At 55.3% G+C, this 26241-nt stretch overlaps 8 protein-coding genes across 8 annotated transcripts; 6 read left to right on the top strand and 2 right to left on the bottom strand.

The window, feature by feature from the left end:
- Positions 1-2347: 2347 nt before the first annotated feature.
- On the top strand, positions 2348-3853 carry SLS55_003003 (uncharacterized protein; the record flags this gene model as incomplete). The annotated part of the gene is made up of 4 exons (XM_066774483.1): positions 2348-2735; positions 2789-2885; positions 2936-3579; positions 3639-3853. 4 exons carry the CDS (start codon positions 2348-2350, stop codon positions 3851-3853), a joined length of 1344 nt encoding a protein of 447 aa, XP_066634602.1.
- Positions 3854-4804: 951 nt separating this feature from the next.
- SLS55_003004 (uncharacterized protein) lies at positions 4805-5190 on the top strand (the record flags this gene model as incomplete). The annotated part of the gene is made up of 2 exons (XM_066774484.1): positions 4805-4808; positions 4898-5190. The coding sequence occupies 2 exons, from the start codon at positions 4805-4807 to the stop codon at positions 5188-5190; spliced, it is 297 nt and encodes a 98-aa protein (XP_066634603.1).
- Positions 5191-5283: 93 nt separating this feature from the next.
- On the top strand, positions 5284-7190 carry SLS55_003005 (uncharacterized protein; the record flags this gene model as incomplete). The annotated part of the gene is made up of 5 exons (XM_066774485.1): positions 5284-5465; positions 5541-5689; positions 5782-6116; positions 6187-6597; positions 7164-7190. 5 exons carry the CDS (start codon positions 5284-5286, stop codon positions 7188-7190), a joined length of 1104 nt encoding a protein of 367 aa, XP_066634604.1.
- A 67-nt stretch (positions 7191-7257) lies between these two features.
- SLS55_003006 (uncharacterized protein) lies at positions 7258-8151 on the bottom strand (the record flags this gene model as incomplete). The annotated part of the gene is made up of 1 exon (XM_066774486.1): positions 7258-8151. One exon carries the CDS (start codon positions 8149-8151, stop codon positions 7258-7260), a length of 894 nt encoding a protein of 297 aa, XP_066634605.1.
- Positions 8152-10413: 2262 nt separating this feature from the next.
- On the top strand, positions 10414-12000 carry LAP3 (bleomycin hydrolase; the record flags this gene model as incomplete). The annotated part of the gene is made up of 2 exons (XM_066774487.1): positions 10414-10543; positions 10601-12000. 2 exons carry the CDS (start codon positions 10414-10416, stop codon positions 11998-12000), a joined length of 1530 nt encoding a protein of 509 aa, XP_066634606.1.
- A 549-nt stretch (positions 12001-12549) lies between these two features.
- SLS55_003008 (uncharacterized protein) lies at positions 12550-13662 on the top strand (the record flags this gene model as incomplete). Its single annotated transcript, XM_066774488.1, has 2 exons — positions 12550-12555; positions 12589-13662. 2 exons carry the CDS (start codon positions 12550-12552, stop codon positions 13660-13662), a joined length of 1080 nt encoding a protein of 359 aa, XP_066634607.1.
- A 4779-nt stretch (positions 13663-18441) lies between these two features.
- On the top strand, positions 18442-19984 carry SLS55_003009 (uncharacterized protein; the record flags this gene model as incomplete). The annotated part of the gene is made up of 2 exons (XM_066774489.1): positions 18442-19540; positions 19596-19984. The coding sequence occupies 2 exons, from the start codon at positions 18442-18444 to the stop codon at positions 19982-19984; spliced, it is 1488 nt and encodes a 495-aa protein (XP_066634608.1).
- A 290-nt stretch (positions 19985-20274) lies between these two features.
- SLS55_003010 (uncharacterized protein) lies at positions 20275-23180 on the bottom strand (the record flags this gene model as incomplete). The annotated part of the gene is made up of 2 exons (XM_066774490.1): positions 20275-22049; positions 22103-23180. 2 exons carry the CDS (start codon positions 23178-23180, stop codon positions 20275-20277), a joined length of 2853 nt encoding a protein of 950 aa, XP_066634609.1.
- Between the last annotated feature and the right edge of the window lie 3061 nt (positions 23181-26241).

Raw genomic sequence — 26241 nt, forward strand, 5'->3', positions numbered from 1 at the left:
GTCGGGATTTGGCCCCACGCGACGATCGACCAGCTGTGCCGCAGACCTACATCGCAAATTATCTTCTCGCTTGGCACCGCTATAGAAATTGTCCTTGCATACGTGAGTCCTCTTCATAACTCTCCCAAAAACGGTGCCCGTGGGGTATATGCGCCTCTATTTGGCCAATGTGAATTTGGCCTCGTAGAAGATCGAAAGCGGGATTGGCGGGATATCCGCTGACAGCGGGAGGAAGACGGGGAAGACGGCAACAACCGCCCCGATATGTACGTAGTTTTTGTTGTCATTAGCGCGATGCTAAGGAGACGGGCTAAGCGATAGACGTGCGATACGTGGCACCATGTGGGTGTCTTTCCGAACAGCGCCGTCGGCTGCGACCGTGTAGCGCGAGCATGAATCGTGGGCAAAGAAGACGGAGACATCAAGGGACAGTGACGTTCCTGGGTTCGGTGGGTGGATGGGTTGCAAAAGGTCACTTTGCCTGACGCACGATAGAGAAGACAAGGCAGCGCCCTGCACAAGCCGTGAGAGGACATGTCGGATGTGTGGAGGGACAGCAGGTAGATCAACAAGCTACCCGGCGATGTAACTTCATGTGCAGCGGGCATCAATCCGAGCCGATTGGTTAGACTGCGAGGAACGCGCCCCTCAGCTCCAGGCTTCTACCTCAGCCTCGGTCTCACCATTGTGGAGTGCGACTTCCATGTCAACAGCATGTCAAGCCGCTGCCTTCTTTTCTTTGACGCCCCTGCATGGCCCGTCCTCCGCGCCATGATCTGTGCCACAAACCCTGCTTTGGAGGGCCGCTGCCTGGAATGATCGAGTGTCAGTTGAACACGACGAGCCGTCATCTGCGCCGGCCTTCCCCCCAACATTGGTACACGGAGCTAGCACTACCGTTCAGAAGCAAGATCGGTGGAATGGGCGGAATCGTCGAGGCACGCTCGGACACACATACTACTGGCAGGCCGAACGGAGGATCGAAGTCACAACAGATCCCGAGCGGCCGTGATTTCGTGAGTTCCCTCAGTCCGCGCCTCCGGCCGCTGGCAGGGACTATATACTCCTGGCATCAAGCTGTGGGATCCTACATGGGTCACGATGTATGTACGGAGAGTTGGGACTACTTTGACACTGAAACCGGGAAAGACATTGATCCTGTATTTTGTCGCTTGCCTTTTGTCTTGTGTTGTTGCTATACGTATTGCTATGTCGTTGATTCAGATCTCTTACCCGACGAATCCCGCTTCTCCTCGACTACCAATATATAATCCCATACCCCCCAAACTTTACGCTTCCTTGTTTGTACACTATCATTCTTAAGCAATATTGAAGGCTTATGGAGCTATGTCTCTTGCCTCGGCACCCTTGGCTACTACATCATTCTTGATTCTGTTTTAAGTGCTACTGTAGTTTTTAGACTACTGCACCTCTAGGGAGCGACGGCCTTGTTCAGGTGATTCGGAGCTCGGCTTCTATTCAGATGCGTCATGAATGTGGCTAGTTTTTGGCCCGGACGAGACGGTTGTGGTGCCGCCGAGCCGCTACTGGCTTGCCGGCACATCTCTCTGGCAGCGGTTCCTGAGCGCTCCCGCCCGCAAAGAATTAAGACCTAGAAACACCGAGCTCCGAAGTCTATCTTAGAATATGTCCAGCTGAAGCAGGCATCACAGCAGCGGATACCTGTGTCCTCCATACGAAAGCATCGATCCAGTTGGTACCATCAATTACCCAGCGGCGGATACTGACGAGTCTGCAAGCAATTGGCAACTTGATTCTCCTCGGCAAACGTTATGGCAGGATCAAAAGAACCATGGATACTGATCGATCCAGGAACAGCCTCGTGGCGTGCCGGTCGTGGCTTGTAAAAAGCCATTACCACATGCGATCACTGGGTCAGTGACGATAAGTATCCGATCGCCACGCGGAGATGACGAGCGAACTCGGTTAGTCTACCGTTGGTCTGGACTCGACACACGCTTGTTGCGCTTAACCTTGACCTTCTTTAGCGATGCTACTCACAACGTCTTTTGCCACGCCAGTGGTGGTCTGTGAAGACGGCTCGGATTTTCCGAAACTTTCGTGATAGGTCTGGCCGTAATGTTCCCCGCCGGCACACCTCTTGAAGGCTCCGCTCTCCGCGCTTGTGGCCCACGGAGACGATCATCGTGGCGTCGTGAGTCTAAGATAAATCACAAATCAATGACAACCTCGTATTCAACTTAAGCAAAGAAAATGCTATATAGACCTCCACAGGCAGCCGGAACTGCCCCTTCAGCAACACTCCAGGCTTCAAGACGCTCACACGTAGTCGCCCCAGTCTTTCTCTGTCTCCTAAGCTTTTACCATGCATTTTTCAAGCACCCTCGTTGCGGTTCTTGCAGCCACCACCGCCACCGCTGCTCCGACCGTAGACGTGAGATCACTCAAGTCTGACCTCACTGCGCTCCTCCAGAAGCTCGGCATCACCATCCAAACCAACGCCAACTCCCACGGCATCACCGTCTCGGGCATATACAGCTTCACCTTCCCCAAAGTCTCCCTGTCTCCCAAGCGCATCACGCATGCCATCAACTGGCCGAAGGGCTGTGACGGCCAAAAGTTTATCAATTGGTCTACCTTCAAAGCGAACGGTGTGAATTTGGGCGCTTGGCTCGAGCAGGAGAGGACGCATGACCCAGTCTGGTGGGATTCGCATGCGCCGGGAACGCTGGATGAGTGGAACTTTTGTGCTAGTAAGTCTGAGTTAGGCTAAGTGATTTTGAAGAGGGCTGACAGCATTTCACAGCCCTTGGTGATCAGTGCGGACCGGTTCTTGAGGAGCGTTATGCCACTTTCATTACCACGGCAGATATCGACAAGCTTGCCGCAGTCGGTGTAAACACGTAAGCGCCTCTCTTGATTTCTCTTGTGAAAGGCCATTAACATCCTCCAGCCTGCGCATCCCGCTCACCTACGCTGCCTGGGTCAAAGTGCCCGGATCCAACTTCTACACCGGCAACCAGCAAAAGTACCTCTCTCAGATCTCACAGTACGCCATCGAGCACCACAACATGCACGTCATCATCGGCCTGCACAGCCTGCCCGGGGGCGTCAACTCGCTCGACATCGGCGAGGGTTTCGGCCGCGGCGGCTGGTTCAACAACGCCACGAACCTCGACTACTCGTTCCGCGCCGTCGACGCCGTGCTCGCCTTCATCAAGGCATCCGGCCACGCCAACGCCTTCACGCTCGCCCCGCTTAACGAGGCATCGGACAACCTCGCCGGCTTCGGCAGCGCTGCCGGCCTCACCGCCAACGGCACCGACTGGATCAATACCTACGTCAAAGGCGTGCTCGCCAAGGTCGCCAAGGTCGACAAGCGCATCCCCTTCATGCTGCAGGACTGCTTCATGGGGCCGGACTACTGGGCGCCTTTCTACGACGCCGCCACGAATCTGGTCGTCGATAGCCACGTGTACTATTTCGCCGCCAGCGGCGTCTACAGCCAGTACGTGCCGCCCGCCATTTGCGGCCAGGCGGCGCAGCTGCAGGGCAAGGGCAAGTTCCCCGTGTTTGTCGGAGAGTTTTCGTTGCAGAGTAAGTCCTTGGTCCGTTTCTTTTGACGGTGAGGAGAGACTGATCGGAGGTGCGCACAGCCATGTACAACAACACCTACGCGAACCGCAAGACCATCTTTGACACGCAGCGCTACGCTTGGCAGAAATACGCGTCTGGCGGCGCTTTCTGGACCGCCAGATCGCTATCTACTACCGCGGTCGATGGCGAGGGTAGTCAGGCGGATTACTGGAGCTACATCCCTCTCATTGATGCTGGTGTCATTACCTCCCAGACCAACAGCAGTTACTGTTAAGAGAGTATCTAGTGGCTAACGACAAAGGAAAAAGGAAAAGGAAGTAGGAGGCAAGGCGATTTGTATCTTACAAGAGTAAGAAGACATATGCTTGAATGTCCTTAACAAACCTTTTGATGATAATGTTCAAAATTATTACGACGATACATCAATGCCTTGACCCATGGTCCATTATTGCTCGCGCACGAAGATACAGATTGAAAAGAGCTCATAGCAATGACTAATGCAGGCGGGCCAGACTGATAGTCTACCCGTAAGTGGGCCCTTGCCCCGCAAAACGATGAAACCAAATAGCAGGGATCTTGGCGCATCACCCATTCTCCCTCAGCGTGTCTACAACATGAGGACTGATTCCTGAGCAGCGGAAACATCATGTCAGCCCTAGTGCAAAGCCAGGATGGTCTACCAATATTGCCGTATACCACTAGCTACAACCCAGAGATGGCTTATGTAACAAACATACCCAACGGAAATCCGAGACACTTCGTTTTACACGATATGCCGACGATCAGCGTTAGCGACTCGCTTTAGCCCACATGGAGAAAGTCACCCTTGTAGTACTCATCAGCATCAGTCAGCGGAGCCGTGCACGAGAAATTGACCCAATAGCGATCGTACGCATGGCCATACTATGCTCCAACGGGCCGGGAATCGACATTCACCCTATAACTGGGTGGGGTTGTAGACCCCGAATTGCCATATCTCACGTCACTCAGTCTTTGCCGACTTCGGAATCCCTGCTTCATGTTTGCGCTGTTATAAAAGCTCCATCTTGACGTGCATATCTCCGAAAGGTGGCCGTGTCGTCTATTTTTCTTCGTCTGCAGCAACCCGGGGCATCCCACCAACATCAAGATGACAACCAGTGAGCTCACGAAACAGTAGTGAATCTGTTTTCATCTCCAGCTGGCTGACCACAGCTAACAGAGTCGAAAAACCTCCCCAATCACGATGAGTATCCTGTACGGGCTGATTTGCATAATATGATGGACGCGAATCCTCTTCCCGCCATCCCTCCTGGAACCACGGACCTACCCGGCGAAGAACCGACCAGACAGGCGCTTGCGGTGCTAGAACCCTTCAACAATGCTTTGCTCGCCAATGATGCCGAAGGGCTGAAGGAATGCTTCTACGCCGATCAGGCATACTGGAAAGACCAGCTGGCATTGACCTACCACCTGCGGACGTTCACTGGTTCCGACACGATTGTTGCAAGTCTTTTGGAGACGAAGGCTTTGAGGCAGATCACCGCGGGTATCAAGCTCGAGACGGCTAAGTTCATCCCAGCTACTCCAACTCTTGTGAGAGATCTGCCTAAGTCTTTCGAATCGAGATAAGCAAGATGTAACTGACGATTTGGAAACAAGCAATTCATTGATTGTGGCCTTGTATTTAAGACTAGCTCACCATCCGCAACATGCAACGGCAAGATGTTGCTATTGCCCATTGCAAATGGTGGGAGGGCAGAGTGGAAGATATGGATCATGAGCACTTGGCTCGAGAGTCTTGACGTTCAATCAGAAGATGAAACTTTGCTTTCGATGCCTGGCAGACAATTCAATAACCTTGAGAGATTTGATACGGATGTCTTTATCATCGGGGCTGGAAACGCGTAAGTCAGAACAAGAAATCTTATATGGTAGCATCATTGTGAGCTCTACTGACACAATACAATTGCCGCTACCAGTGCCATTGCCCTCGCCGCACGCCTCAAGGCGTTGGGTGTCGAGAGCGTCATGGCCGAGCGGAACGCCAATGTCGGCGATAATTGGGCTCTGCGCTACGACTGCATGAGGTTCCACCTCCCGACAGCATTCTGCGAGTTGCCTTACATGTGTAAGTGGAGTCTCGTCCTCGACTCGAGTCATCAGGGGAAAATGCTGTCTTTGGAGACTATGAGCAAGGTCCACTGATACTACTTCGGCCAGGCTACGACAAGCATCTCCAATACCCACACCTTCTGACACGGGACGACTTGGCCGACCAGGTCCGTCGATATGTAGCGGCATTCAACCTCAACGTCATCACCTCAACCCAGATCAAGTCCACTCTCTACGACCAATCCTCCCAGCGGTGGACCATCACATTCCAAACCCCAGCCGGCCAGCGCACCGCCGTCTCCAAGCACCTCGTCCAAGCGACCGGCATTGGATCGCAAAAGCCGTACCTCCCACCAATCGCCGACCGCCACCTCTACAAGGGCATCTCCCTCCACTCCGCGCAGTACAAAAGCGCCGCCAAGCTCAAGGAACAAGGAGTCAAAGTGCGCCTCCGCCCCCCTCCCCAAACACCACCGCCCCCCTCAGCTAACTTCCCACCCACCCAACCCACAGACCGTCCTCATCATCGGCTCCGCCAACACCGCCTTCGACGTCCTCGAAGACTGCCACGCCGCCGGCCTGACCGCAACCCTCGTCGCCCGCTCCCCCACCTACCTCATCCCGCTCTCCTACATCACCTCCCCGCTCAGCCTGGGCGCGTACGACTCCCTCTCCTCCGTCGCCGCCGCCGACGCCCTCTTCCTCACCCTCCCCTCCTTCACCGACGCCCACCTCTCCCACGCCCTCTTCGCCTCCTTCGCCGCACAGGAACCGCACCGCTACGCCGCCGTCGCGGCCGCCGGGTTCCCCATCGTCGACAGCAGAGATAAAAAGGGGGTATTGATGCATCATCTGCTGGAAAGGGCAGGCGGGCACTACGTCGACGTGGGCGGGACGCGGCTCATCGCGGAGGGCGGCGTGCGGGTGAAAGCCGGGACGGAGCCGGTGGCGTGGGTGGATGATGGCTTGAGGTTTCGGGATGGGAGCGTGGAGGGGGGCGTGGATGCGGTGGTTTGGTGTACGGGGTTTGCGGATCGGGATGCGAGGGGGGAGGTGGCGGCGGGGGTTTTGGGGGGAGAGGGAGGGGGAGGGGGAGAGGATGTGTTGCTGGATGGGGCGGGGGTTGCGGCGAGGATGGATGCTACGTGGGGGGTCGATGCGGAGGGCGAGGTTCGGGGCGTGTGGAAGCGGCATTTGCGGGTGGAGAATTATTGGATCATGGGCGGGTATACGCAGCAGCATCGGTGGCATTCGAAGACGCTTGCGTTGCAAATCAAGGCGGCGCTGGAGGGGATTCTGCCGCCGGCGTATCGGGATCATGCGCCATGAAAGTGATGGGTATACGAGGCATGAGACTTGAAATGAACAGTGGAGTTTGTGCTTAAGCTGCAGCGCTTGGCGCAATCAGGATCAAATGCCCGCGAGTGTTATATCAGCACATAGAACTATGAAGAAACATGCAAATTGAGTTGTTAAGTTTTATTTCGTAGTTTGATCCGACTCGTGCCACAATATAAATTACATTACTGTATAATCCCTTCCAATAAAGCCGTTGTAACATCCAAAGCAACCAACCCCATCATCTTAGTTGCTGATCTCGACAATGGCCGGGCCCGCGGCAACGGTATCATCCGTAACAGCGTCCTTGCAGCCAGTCAGAACGACGTAGCTCTGGCCGTTGACACCCTCGGGCACCTCGACGGTGAAGCCGCCGTCAACCTTGGTCGCCTCGACGGTCACCGGGCCGGTAACGGTGACGAAGGCGCCGTAGATCTGCACGCCGTCGGCGGCCTGGACCTCGTAGCCGGGGGTGCTCAGCATGACCTTGCTGCCCTTCTTGATCGCCGCGTCCTCGGAGCTGGCGACGAGCGTGGGGAAGGCCTTGACGGGCAGCGGCGCGTTGTCGGTCGGGCAGGAGGTGATGAACTGCGCGGCCAGGGTGTAGACCTCGTTGAGCGAGAGCGGGTTGTCAAAGGCCTGGGGGAAGGGCGACTGCTTGATCTCGCCGCGGATGTACGAGGCGTGGCGGGCCTCGACGGTGAGGATGGAGCCGGCGGCGGTGAGGTACGTCTTGGACATGATGTCGGCGGCGGCGCCGAGGTAGGCAGATACACCGACGCCCTCGAGGATGGCGGCGGTGGCGAGGAACGTCTTGACGTCCGTGGCGCCGAAGGCGTAGGTGCACGGCTTCACGGGGGTGGCGCCGGCGGCGGTCAGGCCCTTGGTGAGGAAGTCGACGTGCGAGGACTCGTCGGAGCCGACAGTCTTGATGTTGTTGTAGAAGGTCGAGTCGTAGCCGGCGGCCTTGAAGTCGGCCTCAGTGTAGTTGGCCAGACCCTCCTTGTAGAATGTATTCTCAAGGTGCTCGAGAGTCAAGGCGTACTGGAGAATGTCGGCGTCGGTGGGCGCGGACATGCGCTTGGTGGGCGCAGCCATGGAGAGACCCGCGAGGGCGGCAACGGCAGTGGTGTACTTCATTGTGAAGATGGAAGTGTGGAAGAGGAGGAGTAATTAGAAGGTTGCGAGGATGGTTGACTTGAGAGGACCAGAGCGTTGGATGAGCGGCGACTGATGGGATGTTTGATGGCCGAGATGTCTCTTTATATCACTGCATTGTGTTGACATGATAAAAATGCAACCATCGACTAGAGCGGTGGCTAATTGATCAGCACGGAGGGGCGTGGTTCCGAACACGGAACTTAGTCGCTATGACTGAAAGAGTAACCTTGTTTCTCACCCTGTCTCCACCTGTGTGACGAGCACTACGTCCCCCCCATTGTGGAGCTGAGGGGCGGTGAAGTGCATTCTAGAAAGAAAGTACAATCTCCCAGATGCGGGGTAGTTTTAGTGTTCGATCAAAGAGCCGTGAACGGCATGGTCGGGGTCCCAAGTCCTTTGTTGGCCAATGGAATGTCGGCGGGGAGGCTCGGCTGGGTGTTGGTGTAGTGACTATGGCAGATTGCGTGGCGTTCGGAAAGCAGGCTTCCCGCGCCCACAAGCCAAAGAAGCAAGTGGATTCGTCAGTGGCGTAGAAGGGGTTGCCCGATGGGGTGTGCACGAGTAAGCTTAAGAAACAAGCTTGGATTTAGTGTTGAGCCTGTGCCTGCACTAAGCCTAATGCAGTTTGAGGCAGTCGAAACGGAACGTGAGTATCCGGGCTTAAAGGCACCATCTCCGCCCGATGATGGCGCTAACACACAAAGGCGGAGCATTTGAGCACCGCTAGGAGCCTCTTCAGCCCCTGAACGGGGTGATCTGCGGAGATCTGGACAAAGAAGTTGGTCGTTTTGCGCGCAAACGGGAGTGGCGCTAAGGCCATGCAGGAAACCTCCGGTCGGAAAAGGAGTTTCCGTGTGGAGCGCTATTACCATTGTGGGCTCCTTCACGCTTTCAGACCGGTTGCTGCCAGATCATGGGGTATCGCCCCCCGATAGTGTGGATCGTTGTCGCCGCGGAATGTGAGCGCAGCGTTATGGGTTAAAAGGTCAGTCCGCCTTGAATCACGCCTTTGCAGCTGCCTCTTCTCTGTCAATTGTCCATCGTTTCCTTGGAATCTCGAACAATCCTGTACGAATTCGTCAGTCATATCCATCACCAAGTCAAGATGAAGTCTTTCTTCGCTGTTATCATTGCTGCCGTTGTTGCGCCGGCACTTGCTGCGTGAGTACGGTCTCATCAGAACCATGACCAAATACTTACATCCTGAATAGCCACGACGCGAGCACTACTGTGATGGTCTCTCCCTGCCCATCAAGCACAGCGTCGATGAACGACATTGTCACGCGCACTCCGGTGGAGATGCCGTCGCAGAGCACACCTTGCCCTACGCTGTCGATTGTCAAGACGAACGGCACGATGATTACCATGTCGCACGATGGTTCTGGATCCGGTGCTGGATCGACTCCTACCATGTCAACTCCTGGGGCTTCTTACACTGGTGCTGCGGTTGCGAACAGTGCAGGCCTGAGCGGCGCCGTCGCCGCTGCTTTCGGATTGGCTGCTTTCGTCCTTTGATGGGTCGGGTAATGTTGGATACAAGGTGGAATACGGTTGCCGCTTGATACCAAAGACTGTAGTAACAGTCCATAATAATGTCGATTAATGTAATACCAAAGCTAAATTGGGAATACCATGAGATGCACGGTGAAGCAGTTTTCGAAGTGCGGACTTGCTTATTCAGCTCTTTGTCCCAGCAACACGACTTTCTGGAGGGCATTCGACATGGCCTCGCTGACCACGATGCATAGCGGAGCTCTATTGCATCAGTGACACTTGAGAGTGGCTTCGTACGCCGATCCACGATTGAGCTCGGGACATTGAAGAAAGGCGTGTTGAATGTGGTGGCTGTTTCAGCGGATGTGTCCGTGTCACTTCATCTGTATCCTCAGAAACACCAAGCGAAGTCGGCAGTGCGGTATAAGCGAGGGGATGCAAGACAATCGATATCACTCGAAGCGATGTGTGGTGTTGAGGAGGAGTCGAGGAGGCGAGGAGATGGTCGGGTGGTCAAGGCGCAACAAGCGCATGACTCGAACTGCGGCTTATCACGCGCAGGTGGCCTGTGCTCTTATCTTGCCGAACGCGGGGAGCAAAGTGACTGGGCGGCCATCAAGGTGGCAGCTGGACTGCTCACCCGCCCGTCGCCCGTCCCGTTCTCTCCCAACGACCTCGCCCTCCTCGCCCTCCTTGGAGCTGCACCGTCCCTTCGCTCCTCCACAATCTCACCATCACTCGAACAACATGGGTAGCGCTTCATCGAAGCCGGTTGAGGCCGGTGCGCAAGAGAAGCTGACCGAGGCTCTGCGCGCCATGGAGCTGAGGAACGAGCGCGAGCTGGTCGAGAAGGACTACGTCTACATCGACGATGCGCGTCAGTGACTTCCCTCCGCGACCGCAGCACCAGACACTGACACCTTTTTCTCCGCAGCTCCGAAGTACACGCCGTGCGAACACCAGTCGACCGTTTCTACATCGACCACGGAGAAGTGGGAGAAGGAGCTCCTTGAGGATCCCAAGAACCAGCTCGCCCTCAACGCCCTGCAGTCCAATAATGCCAACGCCATCCTCATGAACAACCGCGCTGCCGTGAGCGACACACAGATCTTCAACCTCTCCATTCCCTTAGAGGGCGCTCCTGTTACCAACCAGCGCTCGTCCGGTCGGTGCTGGCTGTTCGCCTCGCTGAACGTCTTCCGAGTGTCCATCATGAAGAAGTACAAGCTGGACAAGTTTGAGCTAAGCCAGCAATACGTCTTCTACTGGGACAAGATCGAAAAGGCCAACTACTTCCTTGAGAACGTCCTGCAGACCGTCGACGAGCCTCTTGATGGCCGCCTACTGCAGTCGTTGCTTGCTAGTCCGGTCGGTGACGGCGGTCAGTGGGATATGGTTGCCAACCTGGTCCAGAAGTACGGTCTGGTCCCGCAATCCATCTACCCGGATACCTTCAACGCGAAGAGCTCTTCCTTGATGGACCGACTGATCACAACGAAGCTCCGCGAGCACGCCATCAAGTTGCGCAAGCTCGCATCCTCCAAGAATCCGGCTGCCCAGGCGTCCATCGGCGGCGCCAAGGACAAGATGATGCGCGAGATCCACCTCATCCTGACGCTGATGCTCGGCCCCCCTCCGGCGCCGTCCAAGGCCTTCACCTGGGAGTTCTATGATAAGGACAAGAACTTCGTCTCAATCACGACCCGCCCGACGGCTTTCGCGAAGGAGCTATCTGACAACCGCACCGTCCGAGCCTGCGGCGGCGCAGACGTGCACCGGTTGTTCAGCTTGATCAACGACCCGCGCAACTCGTACAACAGGCTGCTGACGGTCAATCGCCTCGGCAACGTGTGGGGCGGGCGGCCCATCACGTACGTCAACGTCGACATGACAACGATGAAGAAGGCAGTCATCGAGATGCTGCGCAAGGGCTTCCCCGTCTTCTTCGGCAGCGACGTCGGCAAGTACTCGGACTCGGCCAAGGGCATCATGGACACGGCACTGTTCGACTACGAGCTCGGCTTCAACACTCGCCTCGGCCTGAGCAAGGCAGAGCGGTTGATGACGGGCGAGAGCGCCATGACCCACGCCATGGTGCTGACAGCGGTGCATCTCGACGAGAAGACGGGCAAGCCGGTGCGCTGGCGCGTCGAGAACAGCTGGAGCGAGGAGGCGGGGTCTCAAGGTTACTTTGTCATGAGCGACGCCTGGATGGATGAGTTTGTGTACCAGGCCGTTGTGGACCCTAGCGTCGTGAGCAAGGAGGTTCGGGATGTGCTGAAGCAGGACCCCGTAGTGCTTGACTTGTGGGATCCTATGGGTGCTCTAGCTTAGGTATGACATGGAGTGAGACTGGCAGGGATGGGGCATTGGCGTTGTTCTTGGGTGGGTGGTTAGTTACGAGTTACGAGATATACAAGACAAGAGGGATGATGGATTTCAAACATACGGCGCTGAAATCGTGTTGCTGCTGTGGAGTCAAGGGTTTGGACCAGACTGCGCTGCTTGCGTAATGCAAAAGATGTGACACTCGCGGTGACAGTCTAGACCTGCCTTTTCTTCAACAATTGAAAATGCAGACGGCGTGCTGAGGTAGTTTCCATCCAATTGCCGGTGATGGCGCGAGGGCATTGCGGGGCCATCCGGCGGTGCTGACTCATCCCGCTAGTCCATGCCGAGCTGTCGACATATCATCATAGCCTTCGCCCCGCAACTTTTCACTTTCTCTAAAGCAGTAGCAAACATTCCTTGGGATGTCTGCGCCCATCTGACTTGGGAATTGAAGGCACGCCGCACGTTTTTCGCAAAGCCCAAACCCCATTGAACCTCGGCCGCTCCGAAACCAAAGAATTCTCAGAAAAAATTCCCGGTTCATCACCAGCCATGGACGTAATCCCAGAAAAACCAAAACCGCTCGTCGAGGCCAACCCCTCGCTCATCCCCCTCCTCGCCTCCGCCCTCCTCATCATCCTGCCGACCGCCTTCTTCCTCCTCCGCTACCTCGGCCGCAACATCGGCGAGCGCTCCCCCGACCAGCCACCTGCACCACCACCAGCACTGCCCCCCGCCGACTCAATCGTCAGCCTGCGCATCTACCCGATCAAATCCTGCCGCGGCATCACCGTCCCGTCCGCCAAGCTGCTCCGCACCGGGCTCGACCTCGACCGGCAGTGGATGTTCATCTCCCTCCCGCAACGCGAATTCCTCACCATCCGCACCAACCCGCGGCTCACCCTCATCGAGACCGCCGTCGACGCCGCCGCCGACACCCTCACCGTCTCCATCAAGGGCAGCGGCGACGACCCCGACAGCACCATCACGATCCCCGCCCACCCCTCGCCCGCCTGGCTCGCCGCCAACGCCACGCTCCGCGCCGGCAACGTCATCTGGGCCCAGCAGACCGACGGCTGGGAGTACCCGCCCGCGCTGACGCAAGCGTTCGCGCGCTTCCTCGGTGTCGACGAGCTGCGCCTGCTGTACAAGGGCCCCACGCCGCGCGTGCTGCGCGGCGCCGGCGCTCCCGCCGTGCTGGGCCGCTCGCAGGCGACGAATTTCGCCGACATGATGCCCGTCCAGGTCAGCTCGTTGGCGAGCCTCGCGGAGCTGAACGCGCGGTTGGCGGGGGCCGGCGAGGCGGAGATCGATGTCGAGAGGTTCAGGCCGAATGTCGTGGTGGGGGGCCATGTGCCGTGGGATGAGGATGGGTGGAAGACGTTGAGGTTGGGGGGTGGGGGTGGGGATGAGTTGGAGTTGGATGTCGTTTGTCGGTGTTTGAGGTGTCAGGTGCCGAATGTGGATCCCGACACGGCGGAGAAGCATCCGCGGCAGCCGTGGAATGAGTTGATGAAGTATAGGAGGATCGATGAGGGGATGCGGTTCAAGCCCAGCTTTGGCATGCTGTGCGCGCCGAGGGATGAGGGGGTCGTGGAGGTGGGGATGAGGTTTGAGGTCACGGAGACGACGAATAATCACTACTTTGTCAGTCCGATGAAGTAGGGGCTGCGTGTGCTAAGTGCAGAGGGGTTGTGGGTGGTGCGACGGGCTACGGGCTCGCTTGAAGGCTCTTGTGTCACGGTTGTACGTTGTCATGGGTGTACGTTGTCACGGTTGTATTATGGAGTGGTATATGTTGTTCTTTCTCCTCGCGGCGAGAATCTCTCAGAGCATGGAGATCTGGACGTAAGTTTACCGTAGAAAAATTCAGAGAAAGCCATGAGCAAGTTCGTCTTCTATTCACAACAGGAGACCCATCTCTGCCTAGTCATCAACGGGCTGCTCCGAGTTTGGACTGGATCTCCGGGTAGGATGTGAGCGATGATGGAAACGAGATTGTGTGGTGGTCTTCAGGAACTTCAGTTGTGATGGACAGGCCAGCGCTGTTAGTGCATGGGTGAGCAATGGAATTTGGTTTCCTTCTTTCCTTGTGCCATCAATCAGCCCAGAAAATACAAGCCGGTCCTATCCCGCGCAAGTAACCGTGACGCGATTTGGTCCATCGAATTCTCAAAACGGGTTGTACCACTTCACATCCCCGATGCACATACGTGGCTTAGCAGATTGTTTTCCCACATGGAATTACAGGGACGAGATTATAAAAATAGATTTCTCGGCCCAAGCTGAAAGATCAAAATAGTTCTCGCACATCGTACTACGGTGTCACATTCAGAGAGAGGTGGGTTGTGAGGCTGAGCAGCATGCCACTACAGGAACAGAACGACCTTGCAGATTGGTGCAACCGCGCACAACCGCCCCCAGCCTCGCTGTCTCTTAATTCGCCTACAAAAGCTTAAAGCGCTCTACAACCATCTTTAGGTTGCGGTTGCTCTTGACCGACTTCGACTTTTGGGATCACTCAGGCAATTCACAAAGCACCTACTTGAAAGTACGCTCTGGCATCGCTGACTTTGTACTTCTCTGCTAACGGGGAACAGCCAATAACGATGCAGGCGCAGCAGTCAGAGGGGCAAGGTGCCGCTGCGGCCCCGTCAGTCCTTTCCAGTCGAGCATCTTTCTGGACCGACAGAGATCGATCATCAATACTCGAATTGGATAACCTGCGAGCTTCATCTGTTTCTCCATCCTCACCTCTGTACCGCCCTTCTTCAAGGAACTCTCAGCCAGCGAATGAGATGGCATCCTCTGAGGCTGGTGGCGATCCACCGATGCCTCGATACTCCACCAATAAGCGCAGGTCTCCGCAGAAAAGCCCCGGCCCTTCCTCAGCCACCATCCACTGGAGATTCGCTGCGTTGATTTCAGCCACTTTCCTAGCTGGTGTGGGGTTCTGCATCGGCCATCACTTTTACTACCATTGGTTGGACGACCAAGTGGTCGGGAGTACTGGCAAACAACAATACGCACTCCGGTAGTATAACCCTATGTAATCCCCAAGGTGTCGACTGAATTCGTACCAGGTTTGGAAACGCCTTCGCGTTCCTGGCAAAATGTTGCCTCTGTGCTTCCGCTCAGCTTGCGTGCGTCCAAGTGCTTTGGGGGACCTTGCGTCGCAAATACCTCAGCATCCAGGCCATCGATGCTGCCTTCGCTGTCCATGAGACGCTGCTCTCGTTTCTCAATCTGGAAATGCTTTCTAAAATGAAGACCTTGACTCTACTTGCGCTCGCCACATGGTAGGTCCCTTCATGTCTTCAGCGCAGAATAGCACTGATGATCATGTTCAGGTGCATACCACTGATCGCACTAGTAACACCCGCCACGCTTACGACTAGAACGGCTTCCATACCAGACCTTGTGACTGCACCAGTTCCGATCCCGTGGATACCGCAATACATTCCGGTGAACTATTCCACTGAATGGGCATATCCTGAGATAATTGAGAAGCTGGTGGAGACACAAACTTTCGGCGCGCATGTAGGCAATCCAAGACCACGGTTTGCTGATTCATCTCCACGCTTCACAGAGTTGATATCATCGACAGCTACTATGGGAGAAATATTCCCCATCAAACGGCCTGTCCTGGGTGAGAATTCGACATACTCCGTTCACTTTACAGCGCCAAAGCTATCCTGCAGGGATTCATCCGCCAAAGTTGCTCGAAGCACCGTAATTTCCGCTTTCCATTCTCAGGGCTACCTCGGGCCTGATAAAGGCGCATATACCTTCAACATAACTGGAGTCGATTTCGGCAATCTCTCATATTATTACAACTACTCTCGAGAAGAACACATTGGGTATTACGGCGTGATTCCTTTCCTGGATATGGATGAGCTTGATGCTACCAATGCATATGGTTTCGACAACAACGGGTACACGGAGGGGGTTTCAAACGAACTCTGGATAGCCGTCGCTCACCAAAGCTCACCGGAAGAAGAAGTAGCCTCGACCTTCCTCACATGTGATTGGTCGAATATGACGTGGAAAGTCAATATTACAAACAGTCTTGCTGATCAAACCGTCAAAGTGGCCCACACAGGGTTTCTCAACAAGGCTAACGAAGCTGTGGCGTCATTTGGGCCAGGCCCCGATGAGCCGCACGAAGCGAATCTCAATACATTCGTTTACACCGCGCTCTTCAGAGGTGTGGTTAAAAGCCTACTAGGATATATCGGTTACTACACCTATATTGGGGACACGATGATTGTGCGCTCATCGGAAATTCAAGCAACGGTGCTCGCAGGCTCAAAAGAAATCATTTCGATGCTCGGCAGCATCCCCAGCGGGGATAACAGGACGCTTGTGGCCTCCAACAAGTCCCTGAAGGACATGATCGAAGAATTTAGTCAGAATGTTACATTGAATCTCATGACCAACGACTTCTTCAGGTTAGTATCTTGAATCTCTCAACACATGCAGTCCCACTGACGAGTCGATAACAGCACGCAAGTGGACCGGCCGGTGTACAGTCCACGCGCATTCACAGTATATACCTACGAACCGCGGAATCTCGTTATTGCCTATGGCATCGCGATACTCAGCTCATTGCTCACTGTTTGCATTGGCGTCTACGCGCTCCGATCTAACGGCGTCACCTATGACTTGAGCGTTTCGACAATTATTTGCACGACACAGAATGACGATGTGAGCCCTTCGCTCACCGTGCTCATGGTCTAAGAAGAATCAGTGGCTAACCTTTATATATAGATCAAAGATGTGGTTGGGAATCGCACCACCGGGTGCCAGCCCCTCGCCGAGGATATCGCAAAAGCAAAGCTTCGCTTCGGCATCGTTCACGCTCGGGCAAACAATGAAGCGGACTCCCTGGACTCAGTATATGTAGGATTCGGAGTGGAGGGTACTGTGGGCGCTTTGACGTCGCGATAAATAACCCTTGCAGAGGAATTTTCTGGGAGCGTCTGGATGAATAACTGGCAACCCAATGAATAGGTCAATGGACAAAGCTGCAGGTGTTAGAATTAATAGTATACTCCTATAAGACCAAATCCATCTTCTGGGTTTCGACTCAGGGCACCCAGAAGACGCCTCGTTTGGTGCCAGCGTTTGAGTTCTTTGGTGTCGGCAACCCCAGATCAGGCAATCCCGACGTAAATCCCTCTGTAACATAGCATCAAACAATTTCGCTGAGGATTAAGTAAAGATGGCCTACTTGCCGCAGGAAACTGGTAGTTTGGATAGCTTGCTTGGATTGGGCCCGTCGAACCGTGCGCCGATGCGTCCCATAAAATATTCACGCCGCGGCGAACGCACTCTCAGGAGGCGTGAATGTCTCGCTCTGACGGAGTTTACTTGGTGATAAAGCACAGTGACTATTTTGCGATCAGCGGAAACACAGAGAGTGGAACCGTGCAGTCTCGCTCACAATCTAGATCCTCGGTCAAACGGTCACCTACCACAACGACATCATACGCTCTCTGGAGCGCAACATCTCGTCCTACGACGTTCTCAAGACTGCCGAGCTTGGCTTGCACAGCAGTTATAAAGAGGAGCAATACTGGAAACGATGTCCTGTAAAATATTCCGAAAGACTCTGATTACAAAAGATGGAAGGGAGTTGCGGTTTTTATAAAACATCGAACCCTTGCTGACCCCGCCTTGTGTTCCCCAGTGTCTCTGTTGGTAGCTTCTGCATGCAGTAATGCTCAGCGCAATAGCGCATCCTTCGCATCCTTCCATGAACACCTTGGTTTATCTCAAGACAAGGATGTTGATAACACTTACCCGACGATGCTGTGCACAAGTTGCATTAACCTGCCTTTTGCTTGTCTAAAACTCGAGGACAAGGCGTATCGATAATGCCACCCCTTTTTATAATCCTATCATCTATGAAGTTACCTATGGAGGGCTAAATCCCCGCTCTTCATTATCTCAGGCCTTAGTTGGCATACGAAATTGATTGAAAGAAGAAACGACAGGTCTGATTTCTGATCACCCAGGTCGATTGCGTACTCCGGCGGACTCCATTGTTCAGGTAATGAAGGACAATATGACGACGTGAAAGTGTCGCGGCTCATACGTGGCGAAGTCGATCACTTTCCGACCTGATCCAGAGGCCGTGGCTCAGTCATCCAATGGGATTCCTGAGAAATCCTTCGCTGGACACCGCCTCATGCACCTGAGTGATCGGTCGATGTTAGAAGCCAATTACAACCATCAACAAAGCCCGCAGGTAGAGTTGAAACAGCTGCTGCCTAAACGTCCCGCCAACTCGTGTTCCCGATCCAGTAAGTCGACACATCAGGCAACAGCCCAAATATCAGACTACGCTAGCGCAAGCTCACCACAGCCTTCTGCTCAACCCACTATATAACTCCCCATTCTCCCCCAGCCACATCTCGCCAACCCTCGACAGACCCAGCTATGGGCGACACCTCATTCCTCACCGGCGCCCTTCCCCTCCACGGGGGAGGATCGGGCGAAGCACCCAACACCACCACCGCCCCAGAAACATCCATCTTCTCCGCCTACCACTCGCACACGTCCTGCCCGCGCCTCTCGACCGACACCGTCCTGCAGTCCGCCCTGCGCGCCGCCTACCCGTCGCACCACGTCGCCTCCACGCCGTGTGACCTGCTCGGCTACGCCAAAGCCGGCCACGCCACCGCGACGCCGCGCGCCACCGTCTCCGTCGACGACAACAGCCCCGTGCCTTTGCTGCGCACGCGGGCCTACGACCCGCCGGCGCGGCGGCTGGGTGCGAAGGGCGAGGGAGAAGTGGGCGGGAAGCTGCGCGACGCGGTGTCCTTCGGGGTGTACGACTACGTGTGGGACGGGGAGTCGTTCCTGGTGTACGCGGCGGATGCACAGAGCTACATGTTTTGCCAGCCGGAGCTGCGGTTCTGGGTGCTCAGGAAGAAGCAGGCGGGAGAGGACGAGGGGGAAGAAGAAGACGTGCGCACGGGGAACTCGCCCGCGACGGACGCGCTGCTGCTGGCGGCCAACAGGTGGGCGGAGCAGAGCCACAACGAGGTGTGGGTGTTCGACCAGGGCCGCTGGCGCAAGGACAAGGAGCTGTGGGAGGACGCGGTCCGCGACGTCGAGCTGGACGACATCATCCTCGAGCCCGAGACCAAGGACTCCATCATGCGCGACGTCGTCGGCTTCTTCGGCGCTCGCGAGCAGTACGCCCACTTCGGCACCCCCTGGAAGCGTGGGCTCATCTTCCACGGCACCCCGGGCAATGGAAAGACGATGACTGTGAAGGCCATCATGAAGACGCTCATGACGAGGCCGGATCCTGTTCCGACTCTTTACGTCAAAACGTTCGCGCAGCGGGGGTTTGGGCCCCAGCAGTCGGTGCGTCAGATATTCAACAAGGCGAGGCGGACGGCGCCGTGCTTGCTGTTGTTCGAGGACGTGGACTCTTTGGTCAAGGATGAAGTGAGGTCGTACTTCCTCAACGAGATCGACGGGCTCGAGAACAACGACGGGATCCTGATGATCGGCTCGACAAATCACTGTAAGTTGAACACTTTCGAGTACTTGGGAGCGGAATCAGGTTGACAGAATCGCAGTGGACAAGCTCGACCCGGGCCTTTCCAAGCGTCCCTCGCGCTTCGACCGGAAGTACCGCTTCAAGAACCCATCTCTTGAGGAACGCATCCGCTACTGCGACTGGTGGAGGTCGAAGTTTGCCGACAACCCAGACCTCGCAACTGATGCAAGCATCTCAAAGCGCATTGCAGAGCTTACCGATGGGTTCAGCTTTGCATATCTGAAGGAGACTTGGGTCGCTTCTCTACTGTCCCTGCTATATGCGACATCTTCGGAAGGGACAAAGGAAGCATCGGGCAAACTGCCGGAAATGCTTGAGAAGCAAATTGAACATTTGAAAGCGGAGATGTCGGAAGCAGATGGACCCGAGCAGAAAAAGGAGAAGGCAGAGGAGAAAGCACTACCATAGCTGCTGTTTAGGCATTTCACGGAAGATGCGACGACGACTCATGACGTATGAACTCATTCGTTTCAAAATGTATGGAGCTATATAAACGGAAAAATACCTATGAAGACATTAGGATGAAAAGTTACGTCCTTGAATGATATCAATTTGAGACTCGTTCCGTCATGCCACCTCCAGCGGGTTTTCCGTCTCGTGGGTGCCAGTGTGGTTCCATCTACCTTCTCGGTCGCCACGTCCCCTTCCAACATTTAGCAGGTAAGCAAAGATCCATAGGCCCATTCACTTATCTCCGCCTATGAGACTATCCAATCTTGATCATCCGGCGCTCTCATCCCCGTCACGAGCGTCGTCTCAGTATTAGAGCTGGGCCGCTTCCCCTTTTTCACCAACGCCCTGCAAACGAATAGTCCCGTACAAACCACTTCAGCACCAGCTACATCTACGAGTAATGCAGCCGTCTCAATAGTGCCATTCTCCGGCTCACGACGCAAAACCAACGCTATCGACGGCCCAACATCTGCCAAACACTCGGCCGTCACACCCGGCGGCGTCGAGCTCCAGTCCAAAACAACAAGATAACTCTTCTCCGCCACCTCATCACGCAGGTAAAACTGCACATCCACCGGCCTCAGCCGCTCCCTGACCAAAAACCCCGGCTTCTTGAACTTCAGCGATCCCTCCGCCGTCATCCTCAACGCCGGCGCAGCAGCCGCCCGCGCGCCAGCACCAGCAGCATCACCATCCGCCTTCCCATCCTCAAAATACGCCGCCACGCCCTCCTTCGCCGCCGCAAACAGATCCTTCGACACCGGCAGCAGCCCGGGCGTCACAAACCTGGCCCGCTTCTTCTCCTCCTCCCCCACGCCGGTCCCGCCGCCCAGCACGCAGCTTCGCGCCACCGCATCGTCCTCGACGCTCGCGACATGCACATCCGCCGGGGCCCAGCGCCACCCCCTCTCCGGCCCCATCTTGGGCCCGCGCACGAACAGCAGCCCTGCCGGCAGCGCCGGCTGCTCCAGCAACCAAGCGCGGAAACGGCGCTCCGCCGGCGCGTCCAGGACGCGCTCAAGGACGCGGAAGTCGCGCTGCGACTTGGCGCAGGCGAAGACGAAGTTGACGAGGCGGTCGCGCGCGTGGCTGGTCGTGCGGTAGCGCAGGCTCTCCCACGCGGCGACCATGCGGTGGACGCGGTTCTGGAGGAGGAGGGACTCGTCGCCGTCCGCGGACGATGGCGGCTCAGCCCACATGGCGGTGATGCCGGCGAAGAAGGACTTGGTGTCGGCGGCGAGGCGGGCCGGGGCGGGGAGGAAGACGAAGGGGTCCGCGGGGTTGAAGATCTTTTTTGCTTTGTCCACGTAGGGCCCGAGGTTGACGACGGTGCGGCCGCCCGAGAGGGCGTTGGTGAGGGCCTTGGCCGGGTCGAGCAGCCAGAGCCCTTTGCGGTAGATGTCGACGGCGGTGGCGGCGGCGGTGGCGGAGTAGCGGACGGCTTCCTGGAGGTCCTGCGAGCGCTGCTGCTGCTTCTGCGACAGGAGGTACGGCGCGATGCTGTTGAGCTGCCGCATGAAGCCGACGACGTCGGGCAGGTCGTAGTAGCCGTCGGCGAAGAGGACGCGGAGGCGGCCCGACGCGATGATGGCTTCTTGGTACGTCCAGCAGCGCCGCATCCAGCCGGAGAGGGCGATGCGGAGCAGGATCTCGCCCTCGGTGCACCTTTTGTGCTCGATTCGCAGGAGCTCGGCGTCCAAGACGACGGTCATGTCCGCGTTGGCGTAGTAGCGCTTCAGCTTTGTTATGGCCATCTTCTTGGTCTCGCCCTCGACCGGCACACACAGCGTGTCCAGCCAGATACGGACGGGCCGGCCGAAGAATTCGCGGATGGGCGCGCGGATGCTCTTGGGTATACCTACCCCCGACTGCTTGATCTGACGGTCTTTGTACCGTCCTTGGGCCCTCTTCTCTTTACTCTCCTTTGTTTGTACGTCCCACCACGGGGCATCCCGCAGGATGTTATAGAAGTGTTGTATCTGGCACATGGGAAGTGCGTTCTGCTTCGGGTTTCCAAGCCCTGTGAATCATTACTTAAAGATCCAGGGATCACTTTCTCACGCGTATACGTACCGTCTGACCAGACGTGTGAGAATATGACAATACCCCTATGATACTCAATGAGAGAGTCCTTATGGCTTTTTAGCTCAACATGCAGCGTCTTCGTCTCGTCTTCCAGCTTGACCGGCTTCATCTCGACATAAGGGATGCGTTCGTCTCTGATCATTTGCTGCAATTTTTCTTCGTCGACGTGGTAAAAATCGCACTTGCAGTCTTCCTCGCGATGCCGGGTCGTGTAAGCGTTGTCGTCTATCTGGTTTGCCAGACACTCGAACTCGTTGCACTGCGTATGCTCTACCCCTTGCTCCTTGGTGGAGTCGCGCTTCATGTATGACGCGCAGAACATCGACGTTTCGGACAGGAACGTGTTGACCAGGGACACCTCTCGCGGACACCAGCCATCTTCGCGCATGCGCTCCACCGCGATAGGGCGTAGGCCCCAGTCACGCGCTTCCTCTGCGAGCGCCTCGTCCTTGAGTGCGTCGTCGACGGCGCGGCCGAGTACTTTGATCGAAAGGATGGCTTCGAACGGCAAGGGACACTCATCAGACTTGGACCGGCGCAGCACGGCAAGAGCTTCGGATAGCGCGCATGCAGTCGCAAGCGCTTTTTCCAGGCGCAACATATGCTTCTCGCGCTGACTGTCCATCACGAGCTTCAAGTCGTCCACTCTCTTCTTCAGCAGTTTCTCCAGCTTCTTCGTCGACACGATCTTGCCACCATTGCTGCCGCTGCCGCCCTCCCCATCCGGCTTTTCCTCTCCGCCCTTCTCCCTCTTCTCCTTCTCTTTCTTGCTCTCCTCGTCCTGCACGAACTTCTCGTTACGGAAGATTTTGCGCCCGAAGATGGACCCGACGAGCGACAGTTCGTTCAGCAGGCCAAAGTACAGCCACTTCTGCAAGAAAGCGGCCGCGTCGCTGAGCTCGCGTCCTTGTCGGAAGTCGCCGGCAAAGAGCAAGCTGCTCGACCACCCCTGCCGCTCCGGGTAACCCTCGAAGGTATCGCCGTCATACACGTCATTATCGTTGGGTAAGTATGGCACCGTTGGATATGGCCCAGTCCCGGGCTCGAATGTGGGAAGATGATCCATCGCTTTGAAGCTTGTGGGCTCTCATCAATGCGGTTCAGTGAGTGCGCGGGGTACATTTATGGAGTGTACAGGCGCAGGTGTTTTGCGACGCATTACGTCGGAGGCTGCGGGGACTTTTTCTTTTTCCGCGATGGCCGGAACCGTGGGGGCTAGCTTTGCGATCGTTTGAGCTTGTAGTCTGTCGCAGCAGCTGTTGGTGGCGATTATCGTGGACCATCCTGCTTGCCGCTGCTGGCATTGGTGGCCTCTCACGCCACCAACGGGGGCCGATGTAAGACAAACAAGGCTGCATTGTGCTGTGCAATGCTTGTGAGCGAATCAAATTCTGGGTGACTGATTTGTGGCGGCGGACATCATTGTGGGGGCGGAGCATCCGGTTGCCTGCTTGGCGACCGCGCAGAGCCTTGCAAAGGATGCCGTGGGTCTCAAAGAATAGAACATCACATCTGCATTAGTAGATCAGTCTTACAGGCTTAAGTTCGGATTGAAGGTTGTTCAAACAATTCAAATTATTCTGCTGAAGAGAGAAGTAAACATTTGGATTCATAGCTTCGCCAGACAATGACTCTGTCAAGACATCATCTACCATTACCAATGTAGAATCCCTCCTCAATCCGTCCCAGTATTTACTGAAACAACCAGGCAGTGAAGTCAGCAGATGCAGGTGTCAGCTTGTGGCGTCAAATCATTGCTCGCAACAGCCGAGACGCAGGAAAATACCAATCCGGAATGCGGAGATGATGCATCAGCGTGCTTATCTACATGCGTGTCCCCGCAAGCGCAGCCTTGCCTTCGCAAACCTTTTTCACAGCCAACGTGGCTCTAAAATCAGCCTCGCAGGCAGCTGTCTTTACTACCACTTCCTCCCACTCTCAGCTGGCCGTAATTTCAAACCCCCTTTTCAACCACAACGACCTCAGACAGCCAAACTCGAGCACCTGCAAGAGAACCCCACCCACTTATCGACTCCGGCGCCGTGAACCACCAAAATCGAGACCTCGCGATGGCCAAAGGACGAACTCGCAAGCCCTACCGTTACCAAGCGCTTCCACAAGAGGGAAGCATCAGGCTCCTACAGCTTCTGCCGGGAAAGGCAAACCAAAGAATCCAGTGCCGCCTTCAGACCGTCAACGTCCAGAATTGCCCTCCATACGAAGCCATCTCGTACGTCTGGGGCCCGCGCAAGGAGAAGACTCACATCTTATGCCACGGAAAGCTTGTCAAGATACCGACAAACCTACTTCATTGTCTCCAGAGACTGCAGCATGAGCACGAGTCCCGCATCCTATGGGCCGACTCGATATGTATCAACCAAAAGGATCGCGGAGAACGTTCCAGACAAGTCCGCATCATGGGTTCCATATACGAGCGAGCAGAACGGGTCCTCGTTTGGTTCGGACGCGGGCTGGATTTCGATGCAAAAGCTGCATTTGATCTTATTAAGTGTATTGCTCCGAGGTGCCGAGATTTCAGCAACGAGCATCCACTTTCACACGAAGAGGAGACAGACTTCCAATTATACGCCGAGAAACTTCCATCACCGCAGTGGAAAGCATTTGGTGCACTTTTGAAGAACCGATGGCCAACGCGTGGATGGGTGCTGCAAGAAATCGGTTTGGCCCGGGATGGACTGGTCATTTGCGGAATGCACGAGGCTCTATGGCGGGACCTTGCCCGTACGACTAGACATGTCTTTTGGTTCTGTGAGGAACTTCAAGTCCGTTACAATCTAAGACCAGAAAAGCTGGATCAAATCGCCAGAACGAATTTTCGAAACAGTAGGGAATCTCCAGGAAGACTACTAGACCGCATGCGCAGCTTCAGTACTACATCCAACCCCAGAGACAGGATATACGCACTTCTAGCGCACGAAGCATTTCAAGAATCTCAACGGCACACATCAAACCCTATCCCAGTCGATTATGAGCTACCAGTCTCGGAAGTTTTTTTGAAAACGGCCCGGTTTCTACTCGAATTCGACGAACCCCTTTTCTTGCTAGCCCTTGTTGGTCATACGCGGGAAACAATCCAAGAAAAGAACAGAACCATCTCATGGATTCCGCAATGGCATATCGCGTATTACGCTTTCGTCATGTACCATGACCATAGGTATAATGCCGCAAAAAGCACCAACCCACAGCTGTTGCAGCATGATACCATCTTGGAAGCAAGAGGCTTATGCATAGATTGCATTGACTGGCAGTCTGATGTTCTAGAAAGTGCTGGACTAGAAGACGCAGCAAGGAACGGGAAAGGGTATCACCCACTAATAAGCATCTTGGAAAAACTCGCCAAATTGGATGGGGATTCACAAGCGGTAGAAGAACGAATCAGGCACTTTTGCTTGACTCTCAACGGAAGAAGCTGTATACGCAGCGGAGGTTATAGGCCCGCATTGTCTGCAGAGGAAAGGTTTTCGGACTTCCTCGCTTTCTTGAGAAAGGTCGGTGTCCAACTCGAGTCAACTTTGACACTAGAAAAGAAATATGGCCTTGGGCATACTTGGCGTTTTCTCGAAACCGCTAGACCGTGTTATGAACGTCGCTTCTTCATAACGAAAAAGGGCTATTTCGGAATTGGTCCTGAAGTCAGCCTACCTGGGGACAAAATTTGTGTTTTTTTCGGCGGGATTATGCCTTTTGTCCTTTGGCCCCAGGCGAATGATGAGTATCGCCTGTGCGGCGAGTGTTATGTTCACGGACTGATGGATGGAGAAGCGATTGATATGTGGGAAAGGGGTGAAGCGGAAGATGAGACTTTCACGATGACGTGATTCAAATTTCTTACTCCTCGCTTACGGTTTCTTACCCGTTTTGATACCTTTCCTACGAGTTGAACAGTACTTTACCTGTCAATAGATAATCCATTCTACTTAGGGGACATATGATCAACACTCACATCTGGTTAATGCAACCGGCGAAGCCCAGTCAATGAATCTACTCGGCGAAAACAGAAATAGCACGGTAATTTCTTGTTAAACCATCACATGCGCATAACCACACCACTCAGGGACCCATACCAAACCTTCATTCATCAATTCAACACATTAACCCCGATCTAC

The sequence above is a fragment of the Diplodia seriata genome, assembly GCF_021436955.1.
Source record: "Diplodia seriata strain FDS-637 chromosome Unknown scaffold_3, whole genome shotgun sequence".
NCBI classification, from domain to species: domain Eukaryota; kingdom Fungi; phylum Ascomycota; class Dothideomycetes; order Botryosphaeriales; family Botryosphaeriaceae; genus Diplodia; species Diplodia seriata.